This window comes from Heterocephalus glaber, unplaced genomic scaffold (genome assembly GCF_053883595.1).
Source record: "Heterocephalus glaber isolate CG9 unplaced genomic scaffold, H.glaber_assembly_v1.0 deba00001504, whole genome shotgun sequence".
NCBI lineage: Eukaryota > Metazoa > Chordata > Mammalia > Rodentia > Bathyergidae > Heterocephalus > Heterocephalus glaber.
In genome coordinates this window covers 45,046,808-45,073,802 of record NW_028258324.1, presented here as the reverse complement: position 1 = coordinate 45,073,802, position 26,995 = coordinate 45,046,808, and the positions used below count along the sequence as shown (strand labels likewise).

General features: G+C 35.9%; 1 protein-coding gene across 13 annotated transcripts in view; it reads right to left on the bottom strand.

Annotated features, from left to right (window-relative positions):
- LOC101724814 (EGF-like and EMI domain-containing protein 1) overlaps positions 1 to 26,995 on the bottom strand; it is a 634,038-nt gene that overhangs the window by 540,462 nt on the left and 66,581 nt on the right. For 11 of the 13 annotated variants that reach the window (XR_015441135.1, XM_087186963.1, XM_087186961.1 and 8 more), the window contains one exon: positions 25,796 to 25,905. The exons of 1 other annotated variant lie outside the window; for it this stretch is intronic. Coding sequence is in view for 10 of the 12 variants with exons in the window: in XM_087186963.1 (XP_087043089.1) it covers positions 25,796 to 25,905 (110 nt within the window). In the remaining 2 variants the exon portion in view is untranslated. Of the gene's footprint in view, positions 1 to 25,795; positions 25,908 to 26,995 lie in introns of those variants that run through there. One more of the 13 variants, XM_087186968.1, reaches the window with a different exon arrangement.

Below are 26,995 nucleotides of genomic sequence, written 5' to 3'. Positions count from 1 at the left end.
TCTCCTATACTGCATGAATTTCACAATAACTAGAATCTTTTAAAATTCTTTTCCTGGAAATGGGAGAGTTACATCTTAAGAGCACGGGTCATCGCATTTAGATTTGCTCCAACTCATGGGAAGAATAGCCACCATTTCTGAATGGCATAACACTGTACATAGGCTGATGCTCTATAAATACCTTTTGAGTATGTTACCATTTATCTACCAGGTGTTTTGTATACAGTATAATCCTCACTGTAACCTTACAAGGTGAAACTTATGGTCCCCATTTTACATGTGACAAAACATGCTGAGAAAGGTTACATAATCTTCCTAAGGTGGCATAGTTGAAAAGCATGAAGGCAGAATCTCTGCCAAAGTGAGATCCCTTCCCCAGCAGGGTGCAACTGGAGCAGTAGCTAGCTTCATACACCCCTTACCTCTCATCACCGCATTATTGCACTGCTCCTATTCTACACAGAGTAACTGTGGCATCAGTCAGGCCCTCTTGCCTTCCTGCATAATTTTTGTGATCTAACCGATTAATTTGTGCTATAATTGGATGTTTAAATGGCACTGCCTTAAGATAAAAAATAAAATGAGTTATTTGGAATCCTTTGGGGATGAACCATTGTAGGTTAAACATTTTTTTCTAAATAGCTAAAACCTAAACTTTCTTATTCTAAATATCATTTTTAAAACAGAAATATTTCTAAAACATACTATGAGTGCCTTTTGACTCATTTGTAAAACACTGAGTAAATAGTACATAACATCATCACTACTCGGGCTCATCAGTGGATCATTAAATATTCACTAAGTTCAATACATAGATTTACAAATAGTTTGTCCTATCAGCACAGCCAGGTCTAGAAAAAAATCCACTCAATCCAGTGACTTTATGATTGACCTGTGCCTTTCAAAAAGCAAATGAAAAATGTAACTGGCTGCCAGGCATTGAGGCTTGGCTATTTTCCTGCCAAATCAGTTAAACAGAGATGATGATGTTAATGATGATGATGACGATGATGATGATGGTGGTGGTGGTGGGTGATATTGGAGGTAATGGCAGTTTACTGGATTCTTATTACATGTCAGGCAGACATGTAATCATCCAGTAATGATTAATCATTAATCAATCAATAGTGACATCAGATATGGATTGTTCCTCCTTTTTACTTTATATGAAAAAAAATTAAGGTGCAGAGAATAAATAACCCTTCCAAGGTATCCAACTCGAAATTGCAAAACTCAGCTAAAACATCATCTAATTTCAGATTGCTTTTAAACACTATACTCTATTGGTTCAAATTAAAGGTAGAGCAGTCATCACTTGAGATGCTCACCTTCCAGAAAATAATTGTCTTACACACTGTTGCTAGCTGTTTACCACCATTCAGAGCAGCAGAGAACATTCACGCATGTTGATTAGCTAATGAAGTCAATCAAAGACAAGCCCCCTGGGACAGGTATTCATCTGGAGATGCACAGAGTGCTGAAGAGCTTCAACTATGGAGCCAGACTGCTTGAACCCAAGATTTTATATTTCTTTGCTGTGTGATCTTAAAAACACTACACAACTGGGCCAGGGATTTAGCTCAGTGGTTCTGGCGCCTGCCTCGCAAGCACAAGGTTCTGAGTTCGATCCCCAGTACCAAAAAAAAAACCCACTACACAACTATTCTGTCTTAGCTTCAAGTAGTGGCAATGAGAATCTACCTCATGCAGACATTGCCAGAATTAAATAAGCAGTTTTCATGCAAAAGGTATGGAGCAGTGCCTGGCACTAGGTGCTCAACAGATGAATTATTAGAGTTCCATCTCTATTAACGAAGGGATATTCTACTATTTAAAGAACTCATGCAACAGTAATAAAGGCATACTTTCCTCCATGAAATTCAGCAACTGGAACATTCCAGCAGAACAAAGGAAAATCAGAGCACAGTCATTATTGGTATCCCAGTGAGCTTTGACTCAAGCAACCTTCAATCTACTCTCAGCTCTGTCGCTTTACAAAATCACAGGTGCCAGAAGATGCTGAGATATTCAATGGGTTCACCCTAGTATTTTAGGCACATCTACCTGCCAGAAACCTTACAAATCACTAACAACATTCAATAAATTGGCATATCTCAGTTGATTAGTCTGTTCCCACTGTTCTATAGCTATGTGACCATTATAAGAATATTGAATGAAATGTATATTCTAGACAATTTAATTTGGGTGCTAAAATCTTTGCTTCAACTATTTATAAAAACTTTTTCAGAATAAGTCACATAGCTTCCTGAGTTAGTAAATAAGATATAGTGAATGATTCTGCTACAAATAAACTATGAAGTTTTCAGTGACTGGTACATACTGTGAGGGAAGCAAATACATGTAAGAAATGATCTGAAAACCAAAGTTCTTATATCTAGTCAGGAGGGCAGGATTCAGATTATTGACCATAGAAGAAAGGGTATGTTAGTTACCTAAGGTTAATATAACAAAATACTACAGCCTGGGTGGCTTAAAAAACAAAATTTATGTCTCACTGTTCTGAATGCTGAGAAGTTCAAGACAAAGGTAAATTTTATTCTGTAGCGTCTTGTTTCGGATTGCAGTTAGCTACCACCTTGCCTCATAGACCTCTTTTTTGTGCACAGATGGGTAAACCAAGTCTCTGATGTCTTTTCTTATAGGGCTATTATTTCTGTCCTATCAGGCCCTGCACCTATAAGCTCATCTAACTTTAATTACCTCCTTGTACTTCCTGTCTCCATAGAGTCACACTGAGGGTTAGGACTTCAACAAAACAATTTGAGAAGGACACAATTCAGTCCATACTGATATAAATAAAACCTTGATAGTTTAAAATACTAAAAATAATAGTGAGCTTGTAAAATCAGAGTGGATTTCATAGAAAAACTGAGACTCTAACAGGCCTGAAAAGCTCACAAACTATGCACTTGAACTTATTCTACACTCCCAATATGCAATTTCCTTTCGACATTACAACACCCACTCACAGGATGTTTGTGGATGTCCATGTTTAGAATTATCTTGAAGAAAACCTGGACTCCATGTGAAAGAACTCTATAATTTGCACTGTTTGCTATAGGGAGAGAATACAGTCACAGAGGAAGCCCCAAGCTTTCCCTCTTCTAACCAGCTCTGCTTCTTCCTGAACTTCTGCCCCTAATTCTATTCCTCTCTGCAGCAAATATCTAACAGTTTTTCCTTCTCTTTCTTCTTCTTTACTGCTCAGATTTTCTCACTTTCAATTTTTCCAACAAAACCATTAAAGTTATCATTTCCTTTTTTTTTTTTTTTTTTTTGGTACCGGGTATCAAACTCGGGTCCTTGCACTTGCACAGCAGGCAGAGAAACCACTGAGCCAAATCCCCAGCCCAATCATTTCTTTTTATTAATAAACCAAAACACGATATCCCATTCAAACCTGAAGATCTGGCTATTCTCAGCTTCTTTACCAACCAATTCCTCATTGCTGTTTTTGTTATTTAAGACTCCGACTATTTATTACTGTGGCCTGCAGGAAACCCTTTGTTGAGGTTAACTTATGACAGATTCTCAACAAGATGAAAAGTGTATGAAGGTTGCTGTTGCTGAGAGAACAAACTGCCTGTACTAATGCCTGCCTCTCTTAGACCACAGAATCCATGTGGAATATGAGAGTAGAAAGATAACTTAAGAATAAAGTTTATTGGGCCAGGGATTTAGCTGCACGAGGTCCCAAGTTCGATCCCTGGTACCAAAAAAAAAGAATAAAGTTTATTTTCTTTCTTGTATAGAATATTATAACAATGTCCATAACATCAAGTTATTTTCCCAGGGAAAACACAAAAGTTTTATAACAGAAACCAGAACAGAAATTAAAATTCCTAAACCCATGCTCTTTTGAAGGGACTGGTCTACAACCTGCCCCAAACACTGTCTGCAAGAAGATGCATCATCTTGGAGATCTATACAGTCTACATTTCCTTTGCATTCTTTTGTTCATGCACTGATCCTGGAAATTTTCTAGGAGGCTCTTGCCCTGCATGAAGTTTACAGTTGCATATTTATTGGAGTTCATTTCTTAATGCTTCCTAAATCTCTAATATATTATCATTTGAGCATTGTAGGTCATATGTGCTTACCTTTTGGCTCCTAAACCTGGTATAACCAGACTGTATGATTAGTCAAACTTCAATAAAGCCTCTAGTATCTACTGCAGTGGAGAAGGATGTGCTGAATTCCTGAGGTCCCCAAAATCAAAGGTTTCAATGTTCCATATATAAATGACAGCCAGTATTTTCACTAATTTATATCAGTGACTTCAAAGTAGTGATTGTTGTATGTAGTTAATACTAAAAAGTTTGTTGGAGACTCCTGAAAATAATTACAATAGGCACCATTTATTGGGTATTTGCCAACTGCCTACCAATTAAAATGCGTGTTACCCATACAATGTTTTAATCTCTCAACAACCCTGAAACCAAGCACTATTGCTTCCACTTTACAGGTGGGAGGAAAAGAAAAGTAACTGAGAAGTATGGAATCCCTGGGAGCAATTTTGAGAATGAAGTCACAGATTTTTTTTTAAACTTATGTGAATAAATCCATATCAAAAAGATATTTCTCATTATTCTTTTCACACACATTCTACTGTATAGATTCATATGTTAAACAAAACAGCAGCCTTCTCCTTTCTAAAATGTATGCTCTACTCAGTCATACCCTTTTGAGATCCAGAGGATGCAAATGCCTGGCAGTTCAGGGAGATTTTCTTGGAAAAATTTAGGTTTTTATGTCCTCAGTCCCCTTGTGACCAAAGAAACCTAACAGATTGCCAGGGACTTCCAGAGATGCTTTGGGGGCTTCTTGGTGGCTGAAACACTGTCGCCTGGACCATGGTCAAACCAATGACGAACAAATCATCAGCATTGGCTTTTAACTAGACTAACTGTCCAAGACAAATTTATATAATTACATGACTGCTGAATGTGTACTTGAAAAGCCTTCAAAGAAAACAGTTTACTCTCTGTAAACACCAGTTTTCACACCTCAAAACCATTTCCTAGACCCTTTATTCCAAATAAAAATTGCCTGAAAAATGTACACAGGACATCTAAGTGGTTCTTGTTGAGGCTTGCAGTGGGATGTTTATGCTTATTTATAAACTTCTGCCATCAGAAATCTTAGTGCTGCTATGGTATCTCACTCAGTCTTTCTTACATTTTGATTAGGAGAAAATGCAAACTACTCTGTTCTCTGCTCCACTTTTGCAAGGTTACCCAGCACTTTGAGCCAGTAGCAATTGAAAGCTAGTAGCTAGAAAGTAATTTACTTCTTTGAGTCTCACTCTTCAGAGCCAGTACAATCTGAGCACATTTTTGCACCACAGACATTAAGGGAAAATTCCTTTTCAAGTGGTTATTCTTGAATTCATTTACTTTGACACACAATGAAATCCCAATTCTCCTGAAGGCTGCGGTGCCTTTGTTTGCTATTTTGTGCACTGTCTATCTCCTTGCATCTTTGAATGAACAGCTGCAGAAGTTACAGAAACTTGTGAGTGCTTCAAGACAGACTATTACCAATGGAACTTGGCTGCTGATGATTTTCAATCACCATTTTGCTGTTTCCTTTTTAAGACGAGTGAGAAATGACAAGAGTCTCACTTTTTAACAGGTCCCATGAAGCATGGCAATTTTGGCAGGTGCATTTTCAAACAATAAAACTATTTCTGATAAAAGGGACTATGATTTCTAATGTGATTAAAAAACTAAAGCATCCCTTGAAATCTATAGAAGATAATCCTGTTGGCTAGAAGTTGTCTTACAAACCAGAGGCAGAAGGAAAGGTGAATTTACATTCCACAGTTAAAGTACGGGACTTCTGACAAGAGGGGTGACAACAGTCCTGAGGCAGGAAACACACCAGTGTCAAAAGTAACACTGATTCACACAGAATCATGGCAAAGACATGGGATAATGCTCAGATCATGGGCTCTTCATCTGCGTCCTGTTTCTCACACTGACCCTGGGCAATTTACTTAACTGCTCTTTGCCTCCATCTTCTCATCTCAAAATAGGGGTATAAAGAGGTATAATAAAGTACCTCTTTCGCAGAACTGCTGTGTGGAGCAAGTGCCCTGATATCTCATTCAGTCTCTCTCTTATATTTTGAAAAGGAGAAAAACGCAAGCTACTCTCTCCTAAAATTCTTACTGTATAAATAGTGTGGCACATGATAAATGCTTGATATTTTAACTATTATATGTGAAACTGGAGGTCATTTAGAAGTTTACATTAAAATGAACTATAGCACCAGACTGGCCCTATTATATCCAATATTGTGCTTATGCATAATAGGCATCTAATTCAATACAGAAAGCATAAAGCCCCTCAGTGTGATTAATCAATTCTTTTGTAACTGAGATCAGCCTGGAGAAATAAATACCTTTGAAGAACTACAAACAAAATTGGCAGACTTTTCACCCTCATACCTTTGACTTTTTTCAAATAAATATCTCACTTCATCCTTTTTATTTTAAATGTTCTACCTTCAAAATGCGTCTGTTCTCTTGTTTTCAAATAGATTTTATTTTCAGTATTGAAGAAGCCATGTTTTATGACAAAGAGTATAACAAGGTCAAAATATTTCTGCTACTTAAACTTGTGCCTTAGCATTTTAGAGAATCTAATCATAATCTCATCTTCAGCATTTACATTTTAAAAGGAAAAAATGTCAGGATATACAATAATGTTATTATATCACATGACTTTAACAAACTACTACAATCACGGAGCTGTGGTATGAATTTAAATGACTAAGAGTAACTAGCAAATGTTTTGTATGTGTGCCTATTTGAGAAGGGACTTCCAGAAAAGGCAGAACTGAAGATAATGGATGCCACTCACTCTGGTGGCCAAGGCAGTGATGCTTTGCAAAGGTTCGTGCCTAAGGATACAGACATGCACATTCAATCCAGGCGAGTGTCTGAGTGTTTGAAAGTGACTGTCAAGCAGGGCCATCAGCTAGCCCAGCCCCCTACACAGTCCAGCCAGCAGAGGAAATGAAAATGTCTCCCCACATACCAGTGTGCCAGAAGACATAACGAGAAAGAAGCACATCTAGTCTATGAAACAACATCAAAGGCAAATTTATACTAAGAAGATTAGATAGGCAGATTTGCATCCCACTAGTTTCAGCCTGAAATAAGCCAATGTGGAAAAAGAACTTATTTTTAAATGTCCATTACAATTTCATCTAAGTACTAAGATCACCTCTGGAGGAATATAAAAGAAGCATAAGCCATAAACGCATTTTCTCTTTTAACCCCATAGCTTCACTCTAAAATCAGGGAAAAGAAATTAGGCAAGCTTCTGAGAGTCTCATTCTTATTCATTCAATAATAAATTGCAGGAACACTGAGTTCCTGAAATGGGGGAGGAGTCATCCAGAGTTATTATTTACTAATCCACTAGATGTACATTTTAACACTCTTATTCTCTTTAAAAGTTTATGTATAAAAGGAACATCACACTTATTCTTTTTAAAAACTTTTGGCTTAAAGGTGTCGTGACTGCTGTAAAACTGTACAAATTCATTAAAAAGAATATTAATTTAATGCAAAGTAAGTTCACAATTGCTGGTTATCAAAGGTTACAAATTAGGCAAGAGAAACAGGTTAAGTGGAGCTAACATAGGGGGAATTGGAAATTGTGCTAGAGACAGCCACAGGAATGGTTCTGCAATCCTCCTCCAAGCTGCTGAAACCAGGAACATGGTGTCAAAAACAGACTGTTTCTCCTTTGAGAGAGAAAAAAGTTGCAGAATAGACAAAGAAACAAGACAACAAAATTGGAAGTCTTCCGATGGCAAATTATTAATGCCTTCTCTTTGAAAAACTGCAAGCAGGCAGAAAAGGTCTAACCTGAAGAGAAGGATCAAAGACTGAAATAAAAGCTTTGATGCCCAAGTTGCTGTGTAGCCCCAAAGCACTGTGGAGCCATGACTGCAGCTGGGAAGACTGTCAACTCCAAACAAATTTTGGAATGAATTGGTTACTTAATCCCTAACAGGATATAGAAGTGGGATTAGGCAGTAATTAGCTGTCTCTGAAATTCAGTGATGATATTTAATTTGAAGCTAAATATTTATATTTCTTCAGGATTTTTTGTTGCAGTATTTCATAATTTTAAAACATATGCTAATATGAGTGACTGGTTGATACAAAAGTTTTATTTGATAAAATGTGTATTTCCCCAAAGCTAACTTTATTGACTGTTAGGTGGCATGGTGTGAAACTAAGCTATCTTTGGGGAAAGCCCCACTGAGCCAGCCGCTCAGACAGCCACAGACCTGCAATATTTTTCATCCTGAAACAATGACCTAAAACACAAACATAATGACTCAAAGAAAAATCAACAGGCTTTTAAACCTAACTCTGCAGTCTCAGATTTAAAGCCTAAAACAATTGATGGCAAATTAAATAAAATTCTGATTAATCTGTGAATTCATTCATTCAACACATGCATTTAAAGCTCAATTTGTTTAAGGTCTTTTGGTAGGGGTCTGATACGAAGAAACTAAGTTTCAGTCCTGGCCTCAAAATCCACATCCAGACAGAGATCATAGAACCTTAGACTCCGAAGTGGTTAATGATCATTATTTTCCCTCTATTATTCATTCTAACTTTGAAATCTCCTTTATGCAAATTCTACCATGTATTCATTCATAATCTTGCTGTATATTTTCAACGAGAAAAAACTTTACTTCCCTGGGAAGAAACTTCCCTTTTTTGTTGAAAAAAAAGTTCTGAAAAAGTTAAGATCAATGTCACATCCAAAAATAAATAACCATACAAAAGTAATCATATTAATCATACTATTTAAGCCTCTGAAATCAGATTTCATATATTTTCTATTCCCTATTTGTTTAGCAAAAATATGTGTGTAACTAAAATAGATAGCACATATATACTCACAATGTTAATGGCTATCAAAAGACTATCTTTAAGGTGAATGACCACTTAGAATTATAATACTGTGTCTCCTTTATTACTCCCTGACTGATTCTCACATGCAACAGTTTATAGCAGAGATAAGTTGGAACCAGAAGGACCAGGGTGCAGTTTAAAGCCACAAAGAAATCTAGAAGTGTTTTCTGTCAAAACTGACTTATTCTTCTGGAACTTAACAAAGCTAAAAAAGGGTATGATAGATCTCTATACAGCAAGGTAGGGAAATGGGTCAGTATCTTTTTAAATAGGGAGAAAACTTTGAATATACTAACAGTGAACCTTTGGGTGCAAAGGGGACCACTTTTTCCTGAATTTTAAAAGGTTGTTTGATGTGTGTTGTTGCTACAATTTAATTTTTACTCATACATTTTAGAGAGATCCCCATATATTTTTTAAAGCAATGAAATATTTAATAGCTTATATCAACAAAAATATAGCTTAAAGCTTTAGAAAAACACTTAATTATTTCTCTTAACCATTAAGAAAATTTCTTAACCTTTGAAAATATTTCACCTTTGTTGTCAAAAGATGTAGCTAAATGTCTGCAGAGTGATTTGTTGCATTAGTGAATAAATAAATGTGTGAAGGAGTAGATAAATGAGTATGTAACATCTTCAAAATAGTAGTGGAACTGCCTTTCTTCAAGTATCATTATTTTAATAACTCAGAAGTCCATTCCTAGGTTACACTGTCTACTTAAGGCTTTCCATTTTTTTTTTTTTTTTGGTACCGGGGATCAAACTCGGGTCCTTACGCTTGCACAGCAGGCGGCGAAACCGCTGAGCTAAATCCCCAGCCCAAGACTTTCCATTCTTTATCAATGCATAAATGACTGAATCATGCAAAACACCATCCATAATTTCATATTTACTAAACTATTAGATTTGTTCAGCTTTAACGTTCTTGCTACCTACCAACTTTTCCTATTTGTTAACCAACTATGGAAAACATTTTTCATCTTAAAGCATAGTATTTGTCCTAATATAAAATTCTAAGTATTGCTTGCCATAAAAAATTTAAGTGACACTAATGGAAAGTACACTATTCCTTCTGCAATTGTGAAATGGTCTGTAAGTAGGATATCTACATGAGGAAAAAAGTAAGAAAGAAAAAAGATTTTAAATTATATTTTTCAAGATTTGCCCAGTATATCAACTTTTATATTCCTTATATTAGAACATTTAGTCTAAATTTCCATTTCCATCAATTTCTTGCAATATAAGTCAACCATATGATTTGCTTCCTTTTCATTTTAAGTTTCATTTCACTCACTCATTTTCTTGTATCCCTTTGCAACTGGGCTTCCTAAGTGCCATCAGTTTTTAGTTCTCTAAATTAACTAAGAAGTTACCATTGAACTTTCTGATGCTCAGGATCTTCTCTAAACCACAGCCAAACACATTTATATACTCAATATATTTGAGCTTTTCATTGTACATTTTTATTTCTGAGTAAATCCCAGTTATTATTTTACCTGAATATGTCCCTTGTATAAGGAATGATACAAAACTATGGTGAATATTTAAATTTAAAAAATTTTTAAATTATTACAGTAAAAGACACATTGCCAATAATCTCCTTTACAATACTTTGTATTTTTTTTGTACACACACCTCATCATTCTTGCCACTTTCTGTAGCAGTTCTGCAAGTTTCTTTGCTGCCTCAATGTTCTGAAGCTATTCAAAATGTTTAAGGCAATTTCTGTCAAATAAAAACATTCAGCACTTTCTCATCTACCGTGTTCATTGGCTCTGGCATTAAGTAACTTTTGGCTCCTCCCCAAAGTTAAAATGACCACGAAAGGTAAATGTTTTGAATGGATTCAGGATATCAAGGCAGCCATGACAACACAACTCAAAACACTCATGAAAAGGGACTTTAAGAACTGCTTCAGAAAGTGGCAGCAATGATAGGATGTGTGTTCAAAGTGAGGAGGATTAATGGTAGCGCTTCTTCTACTGTAATACATTTTTAAAATTTAAACATCACTGTATTATTTGATTGAACCTCATATATATTAGTAATGCAAGGGCTGCAACCATATGCTTTTTCTAATTTATTTACCAGTAATGGAACTAAAATGAGTAATATAGCCAACCTTTACTGTCCCTCGGAGATTACCTCTAGCTCCCCAACCCCAGGATACCCAAATCTACAGCATCAAGTCCCTTATGTAAAATGGCACAGAATTTGCATGTTAGCTATTCATATTTTCCCATATACTTTTAATGACCTCTAGGTTATTTATGTACCTAACACACTGTAAATGCAATGTAAATAAATATTCATTATGCTGTATGGGGAATAATGACAAGGAAGAAAGTCTATCTGTGTTAACGAAGTTTTTCAAGTATTTTCAATCTAGCTGGCTGAATCAAAAAAACACTGATATGAAGGGTCAACTGTTTTTCTCTACTAAATTCCAGGTTTATGAAAAAGGAGGTACATCAACTTGTACATGGGCTGCAGGGAAAATAGTTTTATTTTTCTCTTCAGGTATTCCTGACATGCTTTTCAGGCAACTGTAATATATTCTTACTTAATTCACAGATTTATTTTGACCTTTCTCCAAGGTTAGATGCAATATAAGCATCTCAACATTGCAGCAACTGCAGTGTCCTGGAGAAGATTATTCGTGATAAATGAAAGCTAAGCAGGGGTCACCAGAACTCACAACAGAACAAAACATACCATCTTTGCTGTCAAAACGGAAAAAAAAAATAGCCATTAGTGAAGTTACATAACTAAATCTCTAGTTGTAAATATTCTTTAACATATAATCATTAAAACCATTTTTAAACCATTACAGTGACTTTGACAAATGTTCAAACTGTAGCCAGACTCTTAAAATTTCAGGTTTCATGTACTTTATTCTTCCACTCCTCCACATCACCCAGTCTCCAGCATTGTTCAGAACTAACAGATTATAATAATGTTATTTTTGTACTTGCCTTCTGTAGTTTGCCATCTGATTCGATAAATGGATGTGTTGTCATTACTTTCAACCCACTTGGGCAGTGCAGACACTATTGCTCTTCACTAAGGATGAGGAAAGCCCTGGCTCAGTACCATACTAAACAGCTGAGTGGCCACAGAGTTCCACTCAATTTTCTCCTTGGCCTACATGCACACAGAAGCATAACAGAGACTCAAAGCATTTTATTCCTGAAGAAGAAGCAAAGAGAGAAGAGATTCCCTCTCTGTGTAAGTTCACACCAGCCAAGAAAGTAGAAGAAACGGCCCCCATAGAACACCCTCACTTCTCCTATCAAATGCAATTTTGGGGGGGTTCTTAAAACCGCACTCATGTTCATTTGTTAGGACTCACAGGACTCACTGAAAACCACTGTACTAAAATAATCTATGGTAATAACTGCATGCAATGGAGTCCAGGAAGGTGCTGAAAGGGCAGCTTCCATTGTCCTCCCCCCATGGTTCTGGAATTCGTTGATTTCCTGGTACCAATGTGTGACATAGGAACAGACTACTGCCAGCCAGGAAAGCTCACCCAGGCCCCATCATTCTGAGTGCTTGTTGAAGCTCCATTATGTAGGTATGACTGATTGTGACTGCCTATATAGTTGATTTCAGTCTCCAGTTCCAGGCCTCCGAGCATCAGTCAAAGCCCCTATTTTCAGTCACATTTTTGGTCATTTTAGTGTGACAAGTCCCCTAACTGAAACAATGTGAGCGCATCCAGCCCTGACTTTAAATTGTACTGTTAAACTATTTGGTTACCTACCGTCTCCAAAAGAAGATGGTCATATCAGGTATGACATTCCAATAGCTTAGAGAATACCTCCCAGAAGCGGAAGTCAAAGAGCAGAATTCTTTTAAATAAGGTTAATTTCTTTACTATACACCTACATTTTCTCTTAAACCTTTGATTTGGGGCACTTGTCTTTATAGTATGCATACTCATTATAGCTGTAACTATGTCTTAGGCATTTTGAGGGTCAAAGGAGATTTACTCAATAAGGTAGTGGTTAAGAAAGGTAGTTTATATGAGAAAATACAAAGGGAAAGGAAGGAGTGATAGATATAAACACAGTATGATGCCTAGTCAGAAACCCAGATTGTGGCACTGTTACTTAGAGTAATACAAGTATGGCTGGAGCTCTTACACCTACTGGCAAATGAAGAAATAGACTATTATGGCATCTAGTATTTGCCTGGGATGAGACAAATACATCCAGTCCTGCACCTAAGGATGAAAAGAACATGAACAGTAGCCTGCACAGTACATTTAGAGGGATTCCTTAAGGCCCCCTGCCTAGGTGTTGACTACCGGATCTGTGTCACTATTTAGTTTTTCATTCTCAGAGGCCCCTGTTAAAATATAAATATGATAAACCAGTAGTCTTTATGAATTCTTTAGCTTAAAGTTTTTTTCTTGAGGTCACAGTGATCTAAATTCTGAAGAATAAAGGGGAAAAAAGAGAAAAATATGAATTGAAAGAACCGCATGGGGACCAAAAGGAAAAAGATGAGAAACAAGTCCCCAGCAGTGCTCAGTCTCATCTGTGCACAGAGTGGCAGAAGAAAGGCCCCTTAGGGTCCACTGCAGGCCTGGTTTATCCCTAAGAAGTTGTAGTACAATATTCTACAACATTAGAATGAAGCATTTGGGCTGAAGTCTTGGCTCAGCTACCTACGAGATGTGACTTGGGCAAATCAATTATGCTTTCTGAGTCTCTTTCACTTTAATTTTCAAATAATATAAACTCAATCACAGAGTAGGCATGAGCTTAAATGACATACCATATGGAAAAATACCTTGTTAAATGTGTTTTTAACTGCTATACAAATGTGTTATGATTAACTGAGCAAACTGAAAAACTAGTATACATTTACATATGTACTATTTACAAATACATACACACACACACACATATATATATACTAGAACAAGTAAGTTCTAAAGAAAATAATAATGCTTTCAAGGTACACTGTTAAAACAGCTTTATAGTTGAATGCACAGAAATGTACACATCTATCTGTAGGAGCCTCAATACACACTATAACACTGAAGGCTCTGGAAATTCCCACAAGAGTGAACACTGTATGAGGCTGCATATCACACCATTTCCCAGACATTTTTTTTAACACAGAAACTTCATTTGGTGTAATACTTCTTAAAGCACAATAGAAGCAGTGATCCAGAGAAGAAACTGAGAAATAAAGCACATTGAGCATAATATTCATGTTTAAAAATACGAGAATGCATTATTTCCTACACATTCAGTGTTTTACGATGGCTAATGAGGAAAGGGTGCTAACATAGATGCTCCTGTTGAGAACACGATCCTAATCGGTGCTGCTAAATTTGTACCTTCAATATCACCAAGTTTCTCAATTTTCTTAACAATCACTGTTTTCCTCTATTTATCTTATGTGGGTTTTAAATTCTAGCTGTTTTCTCTAGTCTTCTAATCTTTTTCTCTCAGGAAATACAACACTAAAACACACTTGAAGAAGCCTATGCCCAGGACCCTCCTGTCTGCAGAATACCACTGAGCTGACAAGCTCACCAGAGACTTTGGCCTATCTCTTACCCCTACCCTCTAAACGCCATCCCACCAGACTAATATAAAGGCAGAGGATACAGAGGGAAGTTTCATTTTCTTTTACCCAACACAAAAAGCCACAGTTAAGGGTCTTTTAAACTGGTAGTTTCTAACTCTGACAAGTCTCAACCCTAGTGGGGAGTGTGGAATGTCCCATTCCATCTACTAGCATTAACAGCATGCTTTTATAAAGATGGAATAAGAAATTTATGGATTCAAAAATAACTAAGAAGTAAAATTTCCCAGCAAAATCAAGTGATGCTAGTGAATTTCTAGCTCACTATGTCTAGAACCAAGTAAATTTGAGTAAAATCTCACCCCCACTCACATATGTGTGTGTATATATACATACACACAATATACAAATTCAAATTAAAAGTAACAATCCAGCTAAAGTGTTCCAGAAAAACATTGAATGCAGATAATAATTTCTGCAACAAAGCATGTTCCCCTCTTTTTAACTCAGAATTTCTTCTTCCTAGCAATGTACAACATGTTTAAGAAAAAATATAGATTTAAACTCTGGTAAATAATCTAAAAAGATTTATTAAAAAGTTTTATTTTGTACCTGCTAGAATATGAGAAGTGCAAATTAACAAAAAGCAAACAAAAAACTAACCTATTAGCTGCAAACAACAACAAAAGGAATCTCTATATTTGTAATTTGGCCATTTTAATGATATATCATTTTATTTTTCTTTGGAATTTCAGCATCTTTCCCCTTTATTGGAGCATATCTTTAAAATTCATATTTACATACAAATGTGCTACCTTACAATCTTCAGTGGCACCACACATACGGTTAAGATTCAAAATACGTACATGGCAATGATGCCTGCCATAAATTTAAGTCGTATTTGCCAGAATTTGCCACCATCACCAGGTTCCTGTGCCAATATGAATGCATTTCCAGGAGTTCCATTCAGCACATTACAATGATTTGGTTTCCCGTTTCTTTAGCCAGAATGTAGGCTTTTTGATAGCAGAGCTACACAAAAACTTTGCAGGCCCTAAAACACTCACCCAATACATGCATGTATAGTGAGCAAAACTTTAAGTGAAGGCAATAATTTAGCTTATATTTTGTGTGGGAATATTATTTGCAAAGCATACAGACCAAGTTTAAACACTAAAAACTGCCAGGGATTTGGCTCAGTGGTTTCGCCGCCTGCTGCACAAGCACAAGGACCCTAGTTCGATCCCCGGTACCAAAAAAAAACCCCACTAAAAACAAAGGATAAATCCTCTATGATTACTTCAGGAAAATAAAATGATACCAACTCTATTTTTCAAAAATAAGAAGTTCCTATGGGAAAACTATATCACCTATATTTTTCATAAATTAGAATTTCCTTCCAGTTTAAAGAAAAAAATATTGCATAGTGGTTGAAAAGATGAACTTGGGAGCCAATACACTCTTGGGCATATTATTTACCTCAAGTGTCTTGCTGCAGTTTGAATATGGTTTTTCCTTTCTGAAACTCAGGTTGAAATGTGTTCTTCATTATGAGATAATAAGAAGTGGGACCAAATGGGACCTTAAGAAGAATTTAGGGCTCTCCTTTCAAGAATGGGTTGACTCAATCAGGGAGCTGATAAATTTGTGAATCAATGGGTTAATGGATCTTCTCGATGGTGGATCTACTCTGAGAGTGGGTCTACTCTAAAATCCAGTTTGACTATCTTTTGCACACTTCTTGTTTTTTGTCCTCTTAGGGCTGAAGATACAGCTTAGAGGTAAAACTGCTTGACTAATATGTACTAACTGACTAAACTAGGCCTGGTGTTTGATCCCAGCACAACAAAATAAAAATAAAATTAGCAGAAAGAAATAAATTTCTTTTTTTTATAATTCATCTAGTCTTCAGTACTGTGTTATAAGCAACAGAAAACAGACTAAGATAATGTCATCTGTAAAATAGGGCTATTAATGGAACTTACCTTATAGAATTAAGGTGAATCTTTCTCTTTTTTGGCAGTATTTTTTAAATTTTGAGACACAGTCTCACTAAGTTACTAAATTTCCCAGGCTGGGCTCAAACTTGCAAACTTTCTGCCTCAGACTCCTAGAGTGCTGGGGTTACAGGTGTGCTCCCCTTGCCCATATAAGGTGAATCTTAAATAAATCAAGTACTTAGAAGGGTTACTAGCTATCTTAGTTACTTTTCTCTCCTTGCTGAGATAAAATACCCAACACTCAAAATTAAAGGGGAAAGGTTTCTTTGGCTTACAGTTCATAGAGGTTTTAGTCCCTTATCCCCTGGCTCCAAGGCAGGGTGGCAAAGGGGCAACAGTTCATGGCAGCGGGCAAACAGCAAAAGCAACAAGAGAGCCTGTGTCTTTTTGTTCCTTTTATCTTATTCAGACTACTTAGGGTGGGCAGCACTAGAAACCCTTAACCCTAGTGCCCTCCGGCCTCACCCCACCAGGAATCAATCACACACTCCAGATTCAGCCACCTCTGAAAGAGCATGGGCTTCTTGGGGGACATCTAAACACAAGCCATAACACTAGCATATAAAAGTCATGATTTACGAATTAACTATAATTGTCATTATGATCCGCATTCATCATATTCTATTTCGTCACTAATTCACCATGTAGAATCAAATGAGCCTGGACTGTGCTAGGTCATTTTTCCCTGGGATTGTCATACTTGCAAATATCAAATTATCACACAGTCTTTTGAAAACTATTCTTAAGACTGTTGTCAATGGCCATACAAAGCATACCTAAAAGGGTACGTTAGCAAAACTCTTCCAATGCTACTATTTTCACATCAGTGTCAAGGGAGTAATTCTGCATGAATTCCAAATAAACAGGATGCTCTTTTTTCTGGGCACGTAGGAAGATGTCAGATATTTACTGTTTTACTGACCTTATAAACACTCAATCCTTTCCTTTGTCATACTTGTCCTGGGACATGTCAATATTCCCATAATGTCTGACAAATTATATCAAACAGAATGCAATGAAATTAATATAGACTTGTTAGAACCTTCCTAAGTATTTAGAACTTTAAAACAATGTGTCTTTATTAACAAAATAACACTACATTTTAACACCGTTGGCTCATGCTAAGAATGTGTATCAACTTACCTCCACAATATAACCTGAATTTCATGTCATAATATCTCCTACTAATGCTCATTTAGGACTGTAGATTATTAAGTGCCTTCAATTAATGATTTCTGCATTTTTTCCAAATTAAATTGCCTTCCCAGACTAATTTTCTAATTCAATTTAAAAAAGCCATCACGTCTTCTTAGCATGATTTGCTCTTTATAAACCCCCTGCCACTTTTTCCCTATTTTCATTGTTTCAATAGGCCAACTGCTGGAATGAAGCTGTGGATAAAGAAATACTGTTTTCTAAATTTCCTATATTAATTTGCTAGTGTTGTTGTAACAAAGTACCACAGGCTGAGTGACTGAAGCAACAAACATTGTTTTTAATGTGTCACAGTTCTGGAGGACAAAAGTTTGAGTTCAAGTGTCAGCAAAGTTGCTTTCTGTCTTGGGTTGTGAGTGAAAACCTATTCCCTACCTCCCACCTAGCTTCTAGTGGTTTTTGTGGCAAGTTTTGGCATTTCTTGACTCATAGATGCATTATTCAGATCTCTGCCTTTTACCTGTGTGCATGCTACTGAGCTCAAAACTCACCTTGTCATAATGACACCAGTCATTCTGGATTTGGAGTCCCTACTGTTTCAGGATGACCTCACTTGAATTAATTACATCTGTAACAATTCTATATCCACATAAATTCTTTTCTGAGGTACTCAGAGTTACGGCTTCAACATATGAACTTGGAGAGACACAATTCAGCTCATAACACTTCCCAAATGACAAATGTTTTTAGAGAAATGTCAATTTAAGAAAATCCTTCAGCTTAATCTCCTACTCAAATAGAAGATGGATCATGCAGAGAGCTCACTAGAGTCCTTGGCTGGAACCTACCAAAAGCACAAAACTCACAACTATAACCTACATCCAATGTTTCCCACAGGATGAAAAGCAATGCAGCAGCAGGAGTTTTTGCTCTTTCACTTTTAGTTCTTTCCCTGTGACTCCTATAGAATATGCAGCCAGCAAGAAGTACTGTTTGACTAATGCCTCCCAGCTTGCAAATCACGTGGGTTATCTCTCAGGGCTCTCCCAAATAACAATCTGGCAGACATAGGGTTGTGTTAAATATTATTATAAAGGCATCATATATTGGAGGTTAAGCTTACAGATTCCCAAGCCAGAACATATGTATATACTCCAGACTCCATGCTTCCTAGCTGCTTGACCTTGCACTAACTTTTTATGCTTTTGTTGTGTATGAAAGTGGGACATGCAAGAGTATTAATGTCATATGTCAGCAAGAATTAATAATTTATACATTTGAAATGTTTAAAATACTACCTGATATGTGGCAGATGTTCAGTAAGACTAAAGCCATTATCTTATAAATGATAATACTGAAGCTAGGAATAAAAAATGCCTTCTCAAAGACAAAGCAAGGGCTGGGGATTTAGCTCAGTGGTTTCTCCACCTGCTGCACAAGCGCAAGGACCCGAGTTCAATCCGCAGTACCCAAAACAAACAAACAAAAAGACAAAGCAGATGGTACATGGTGTGACTCAAGCACAACCTCAGAAGTCCTAAGTACGTTCCTTGTCACCATATAACATGCCAGCACCACTTCATCGTTAGTGTGCATAGACACTATACATTGAAATAATGGAGCTATTTGGACACTTTCATAACCATGGGAAGTAGAATATCAGCCCGCACTACTGTATTCTCAAGTTAACACCACTACAGGACTGCCTGCCTGGGAACTGAGTTTAAGGATGGAAAATCCTTTCAAAATCCCATGAGTTAGCAATTCAGAACCTTATAATATTCTGAAATAGCTGGTTTATCTGGATCAAAAAGTGTAAGGAATTGCTGCTGTGAACCTGAAAAAAACCCACATTTGGGCTATTCCTCTCCTGCGTCTCTCATTACAGCAAGAGAACTACTACTTTTACTACTACTACTTACTACTACTACTACTAACCACTATTCTTCAAGTTTGCTGAACTCTTTCATATCTCTGGGCAATACACTATTCTGTCTGCCAAATTTCAAATTATTATTCAGTTTGTCTTTAAGAATTATTTTTATTTTCTATTTTCAAATGTGTTGAGAAACCCTCCCTCACTTCCTGGTATGACACAGATGGCCCCGCTTCTGTTTCCTTTAGGATGTAATTATCCTCCATCAAAGCACGAGAAAGCTGTGTTATAATCATTGGTTTCCTGGTCTCTATTTCCCACCACACTAAGAATAACGTATTTGTTTTGGCATTGGAAGTAACTGACACAGAGGCTGTTATATAAATATTTACTAACTATAAGATTGACTGGACGACTGGATGAATTAATATATGAATAAAAGAAACAAGAAGAGTTCAGAGACTTGATATCCAACCATTAAGCACACTATCATTTAACTTGACTTCTGACCAGAGAAAAGGAAGGTGGAGTAAGTGATGAGAACAGATGTTGACTTTATGTATAATATTAATCAATGAATGAAACTCCATAAATTGTTCTGCCTGAATCCATAAAATTTTTTAAAAAAGAAAATTTCACTATCAGCTATCTAGCCTGATTTGGATGTGTTCAAATCTGCAAAGTATTCCTCTTTAATCAATAGCTATTTTAGAATGCTCTTCATTACTTCTTAATTGTCCAAATTCATTTTCTTCATTTTTCCTTATTAGAGGCAGATTTTTCAAATGAGTTAAGTAGATCAGTAATTTTAGAATCATTATTAACTTCAAGCATTTTTGTCAGATATTAGCATGTCCCTTCTCTCTCTAGGACTGGAGTCTTGCCTCCATTTTTAAAAGGCCACCTGGTTTATTTTCAAGACTTTTTTTCCATGTAACTAAAAAATACAGCCAATTTTAACCTACAGTAGCAATCTATGTTTACAATAAGCCTGATCATAGATATTCATCACATTTCCGGTTTTGAATGACATACAGGGATTCCCTATTATGTTAATATGTCAAAAACTAAGTAAATAATTAGGATAAACCTACATTTTAGTCCATCTCAACCAAGCAAATAAATCATTACTATCATACACAAAATATTTTCCAAATAATTTAAATAAATATTTTATATTTGAGTATATTAAAATTAAACAAGTGCATATTTATTGATGCAAACAATTCCACTGCTTGGAATCTGCTCAATGGCCCACAAAATTAAAAACATCAAGATTTATTATTGTATCAGAAAACAGAAACAAATAAATGATTATCAATAAAGGGGTAGCTGAAAATCTGTGGTATATTGATAGCATGGACTATTATTTTGCTTTTTGTATATGACTACATGAGTTCACAGAAAGATACAAAGGATATCCAGCAGGGTATTACTGGCAGGAAAGAGAAAACTGGAGGTGAAGAGGAAAGAAGAAAAAGAAAAAGGAAGAAGGAGAGAAAATTTATGAAATGGCAGTTTTTTAGGATACAATTTCATTTATGTAAAACTTTATGTATATATGAATATGAAGAAATATCCGTAAGAGAATGACTACCATGGATTTCTGAAGTCAGTACAGTACATGTACAGTTGTCCTTTACATATTGCGTATACTGGGCTTTTTACAATTTGAAAAATTATTAATTTTTTATTGTTTTAACTTTTATACCATGTATATAATTCAAAATACATTAAAATTATTTTGTGATGTATTATATACTGCATATAATATATAATATACAAATGTATGATGTGTGTATATGTAATATGCATGTGCATATAATATATGATTTATACACAATATATGGAGAGACTGAGAAAGAGAGAATGAATGAATGAATCAGACCAAGGATCATGTACCAATCCATGATAACTCAACCTAGCTATTGAGCAAATGTTAAGTTAGAGGCTACAGCCCCAGACTATAATCAACCTGCTTGACAAACTGTTTGTTCCATCAAGTATATTCTTTTTAAAAAGGGCCTTTGCTGATTTTGAATTGGAATTTTCTTTGAAGACTCAGCTAATGTCATATCTTCTTAATTGGCTTTTCCACTTTTTTCAAATGTTTGACATCTGAGAAAAGCTTCAAAATTTCTTTTACATTTACATAATTTTTGGTATTTCATTTTGAAAAATGAAATGCAACAGTATGTAGGAAATGTCTGAACTCTTACTACTTCAGGTTGTACAACCCTCAGGTTTTATCAATTTCCCTTCAAACTGAAAAAGAATACTGCAATGGAAGAAGAAAGTGTCAAAATCTAAAGGCAAACACAAACTTGTGGAAGACACACTGATTCTGCCTGATTTAAATAAACTAGTGTTTTCATCAACCTAAACTTTGAATAAATAAAATATCTAGCTACTTAAATTTCAGAAAGCACATTAATTATTTTGTTGTATAGAACTTAAGAAGTTGGAATAATCAAAATATCCAAGAACTGATGCAGGAAATAAAGATTAAATTAATCCAGGTATAATTTCTATGCCATTATCATCACCATATGTCTCCTTAATTAGCTTCCTCCTTTGGGACTTTGATGTTTTGCAAGATTTTCTCTCCCAAAACAAATGCATTTATAAGATAATAATTAATTAATTTTTTAAAATTCTTAATGAACCAATGACATGTAAAATTGCTCATCACAATTACCGATCAAGGCAAAGAAACCAGTGTTGCACATATAGTTGAATTAATTTATTCAGAGAAAAATAAGCTGCTATCCTGGATCAATGCATGATTTCTGCTACTTCTTTAAAATCAGGAGAACAATTCAAGATACATCCTGGAGCTCAAAGCACCCAATGACCTCTGTTTCGAAACCAATGTTCCACAGTCAAAGGGTAAATTGAAGTTAAACATCAGCTTTATTTTAATTCAAAATTTAATTTAAAAATAGCAAATAACTCTGGAAAAGTGTGTCAGAATTCATTTACAAGAAAAACTGCTCAGAGATGACCCATGAAAAACATAAGCCTTGACCTAATACCAAGGGTGGAGAAGAGAAGTGGGCGAGAGTGATGAGCTCTCAGCAACTTTCCAATTTCACTTACAAAGATCCAAGTAACGGAGACCAGAAGGCAAACATGTCAGTAGAGACAATAAAATATTCGATTACCTTTTTGCATCTATTTCTTCAACTTCTTTAATCTAGATTTTGTTTTCTTTTTCCTGCTCTTAAGAGACAAATGCAGATGAACCCACAATCTCTGGAGACTAAATCAGATGATTAACTCAAAACAAATCCTTTGAAATCGCCATGTCTCATGGCAGATGCAGGAAAGGGTAAATTACTGGCCATTCTGAAAACTTCCCACACAAGAGAGAGTTTGGAAGTACACATCCAAAACTGACAGTATCTTCCAACCATGAAAAACAGGGATGGCAAGTGTTAAAATGTCGAGAAGTGTGCAAGTTTGGATTTTTTTGTTTTCTGATATCTTTAAAACATAAAGAGCATGAAAGTAGTAAACACTACATCATGATGAATGCATGTTAATTCTACTTTGTTCATTCATAAAACACAGAGATCTCACAGAAGAATACTGTACCAGTAATTTCAGACCATTACTCCATGAATGATTCAGCATCTGAAGTCAGAATAGGTTTTCTTAGTAAGCTGCTATTTCCTTTACAAAGTGACTACTTTGAACTTACTGTTACCCTTTAAACTCTTACAGTGAATAATTAAAACTAAACTACAAAGCATATTTTGTGAGGCTGATTACACTATAGATTGTATGTTTCTGCTTAGTGACTCATTTTAAATGGTTGCCAGTTACCAGAGGGATAACTCTGCCATTTGTCTTCATCTACAAGATTGGCTGGACCCAAAAAGCAGCTCCAAATCATAGTGGAAGGGTGTTGTTCATGACTCACCATATTTACAGCGGGGACCATGGTATCCCTGTGAACACTGGCATAGCTGGGCTTCACCATCTGAACATTTCCTTCCATTGAAATGAGTCCCCGCAGCAAAGACAGCTTTAGGAAGGTGAGCGTGGAAGGTGAGAGAATGGAGTTGGGAGAAAGAAAATCACCATGTTGCTAATACAACATAATCTAGAAACTTCTACCAGACAAAAGTGTTATTACAAGTCAAGGCCTTACTCTCCAAACCCTCACATAATTCTCTGTGAAAAAGCAAATGCAGAATCTCAGACCCACCTCAGGGTACAAATCCCTATTTTAGCAAAATACCAGATGATGTCTAATCACATTAAAATTTGAGAAGTACTACTCTAGAAAACTCCATGGAAATACATACCTTGGACAGAGAATGAATATCTAGAATATACAAAGAACTCAAAACAATCAAATCCCTCAAACAAAAGACCCAATCAAAAAATGAGTGACTGAAATGAACAGACAATTCTCAGAAGAAGTACAAATGGCCAATGAATACATGAAAAAATGTTCAACATCACTGGCAATTAGAGAAATGCAAAGTGGAACAACACTGAGATTCCATCTTACTTCGGAAAGGATGCCTACCATCAAGAATCAAGTAATAAATCCTGGCAAGGCTGTAAGGGAAAAGGAAACCTTCTACAATAGTGGGAATGTACAGTAGTACAACCACTATGGAAATCATTATGGAGATTCTTCAAAAACTAAAACTAGAAATTCCATTTGACCCAGCTATTCCCCTTCTAAGTTTCTTCCCAAAAGAGTTAAAGACATCATATTACAACCATACATGCATACCCATGTTTGTAGCAGCCCAAGAACTAAATCTTGGAAGCAGCCTATATGTCCATCAACATATAAATGGATAAAGAAAATGTGGTATTTATACACAATGGAGTACTACTTTGTCATAAAGAAGGATGAACTTGAGTTACTTGTAGGAAAATGGATGCACCTTGAGACCATAATATTAAGTGAAATAAATAAGATACACAAATATTAAATATTGCATGAAAAGCCTAAAATATACAAAAATTAAAGAGCAAAGTAAAAGATAGGTAATAAAAAACAGGGCTATAGATCTTTTGCAAATGGGAAGTGGATATTAAAATAAATTAAGATGTGGTATGTACATGTATCAATATCACACAATGAATGCAATCATTGTGTACTGCAAACATGTACCAATAAAAACTAAAAAACAAAAAAAGAAGAAGAAAGAAATTGCATGGATAAGATGACTGAGTGGCCAAAAATCTAAAAATGAAACAAAAATACACATACTTACCTAGAGGCAAAGGACTATGAAAGGTATCATACAAAAACAAACAGTTCATCTCACAGTTCTTAATTTTAGGGATTTATAACATTGTTGAGCTGATATCATGGACAGATCTTTTCACTGATCTTAAATCAGCGAGCTGCAGTGGCCTAGCACTTCTTAGAAATACACAGTGACCCTCAGTGCACCAATCAACACTAAGCCTGCTTAATATGGAAGCCTGCAGCAACCTCACTAAAATATTTCAAGAGCAGAGTGCACATTGGGGAAGGAAACAGGCTGCCAACAAACTTCCTAAGGTACAGAATAGCAGGAGGGATGAATTGTGCTGCGGTGCCACACTGATTGCCACACACTGAAGCATTTTAAGTGACTTCACAATAACCATAAACACATAATATAGGTAAAGGAGTTGTTAAGCGGAACCATTTCTCCTGGCATGAATCAACTATATAATGCCACTAGTTCTGCCACCTAAGTGCTGTCAAACACACTCCAAAGGTTCTGAAATACCCTCATAAGAGGTTTGAAAAAGGACTGCACACCTCATTTTAAAAAGTAAACTGCCTCCACAGTTCTGCAATTAATCATGACAAGAACAAGTTGAGAAATCCCATTTAGATTTAGTACAGTGATTTCCCTCTGGACTTTTGAATCAACTGTGGATTACAAATTTGATGATATGGGAAAGGGGCAAACAGAAAAGAGAGATGAAGTCAAGGTGTAACCTGCCTGGCTTTAAATCAACTGTCTTTTAAATAAAGAGACAGAATATAAAATAGTGCTTTCACGGATCCTGAGTCATGACCTATCATTAGAAAAGCTTACCAGAAAGGCTTTCGTGCATTTTTGCACATGTCATCTGTGAATATTCAGTCCAAAGTGATGCTCTGAATGTGTGGTGCTGCTAAAGATTGCAAAAACTTGACAAGCATGATATGATTGAAGCCAAAAACAAAGCAAAACCATTCCTTCTAGTGACAGAGTTAGACAGAAGAATTATAACTTACAGTGTAGGCAGCCCGGTTCATCATCCCATTGGCTCCAACCAGGGCAGCACCTGTGAACTGTCCGCTGCTCAATGCTGTACACCTGTCTGTACACAGTGTAGTACCGGGTCCTAATGAACACAGGAGTCTGGATCATTTCAAATCAGCACATTTCTCCTTCCAACTCATGCCCCGCCATGGACTGACTGATCAATAGATAGAGGGATGTACTTGTGAATTTATATATGTGTGGATATAATTTGTATATATTATATATAATATTATTATGTAGCATATTATATATATTATATTGTATATGTATATTATTATATATATTATATATATCATTACATTTGCAACCAAGCTTTGTTATATGTATAGATTAATGAAAATTAAGAAAGACCCCATGGTTATCATATAGGATACCTTAACCACTCAACCTACTGAGAATGAAATCCATAATCATAAAAAGAATAACGAAATCCTGTAGGATGATAACGTATATGCTTTTCAAATTGGCACTGAATGCTCCTCATACATTAATTGCATTACATCGTGAATTCTCAATCATACTGCTATCACCCACAAGGGGACTACATTTAGTCTTGGAGGGGAATGAATAAACTAATTCAATTGTGGGCTGCTCTGTGGAAGAACACAGTATATACATAAAGTATATGTACAGCATTAAAATTTCACAGGGGATGGGAGAATTATGGGAAAAAGGTTTTAAAAAGCTCCTCAGGTAGGAAATCATGAATAAAAGTTAAAAACACTGAACTATTTTGTTGTCCTATCAACAGACATCTCTGAATAGATCAATGTCCTTCCCGTCACCTCAATGATATATTTATCCTTTAGTCCCCAAATACTAACATTTGTTTCTCTTCCTCACAAACCTCACTTCATATTCATGGCCATTTTCAATTTCAATTTCCTTCCATTTCTTTTTTCCCCCATATCAATGTATATTCTTCTCTCAAAAATGGCACTTATTGGCTGGACCATTTCTTTTTTTTTCATTATTAAGTTTATTTATTGGTACATTTTAGGTATACAATATAGTTACATTCATCATTGGGATCTTGTACCTTTACATGATGCATCTTGGTTCTTATTTTTTCCCCATTCCTGGCCCTCCCTTCACCCCCTCCACCCTTCCCTATTTACAGATAATTTGTTTCCATTTTTTTCCTTTTCTCATATTTTTTCTTTTCCCTT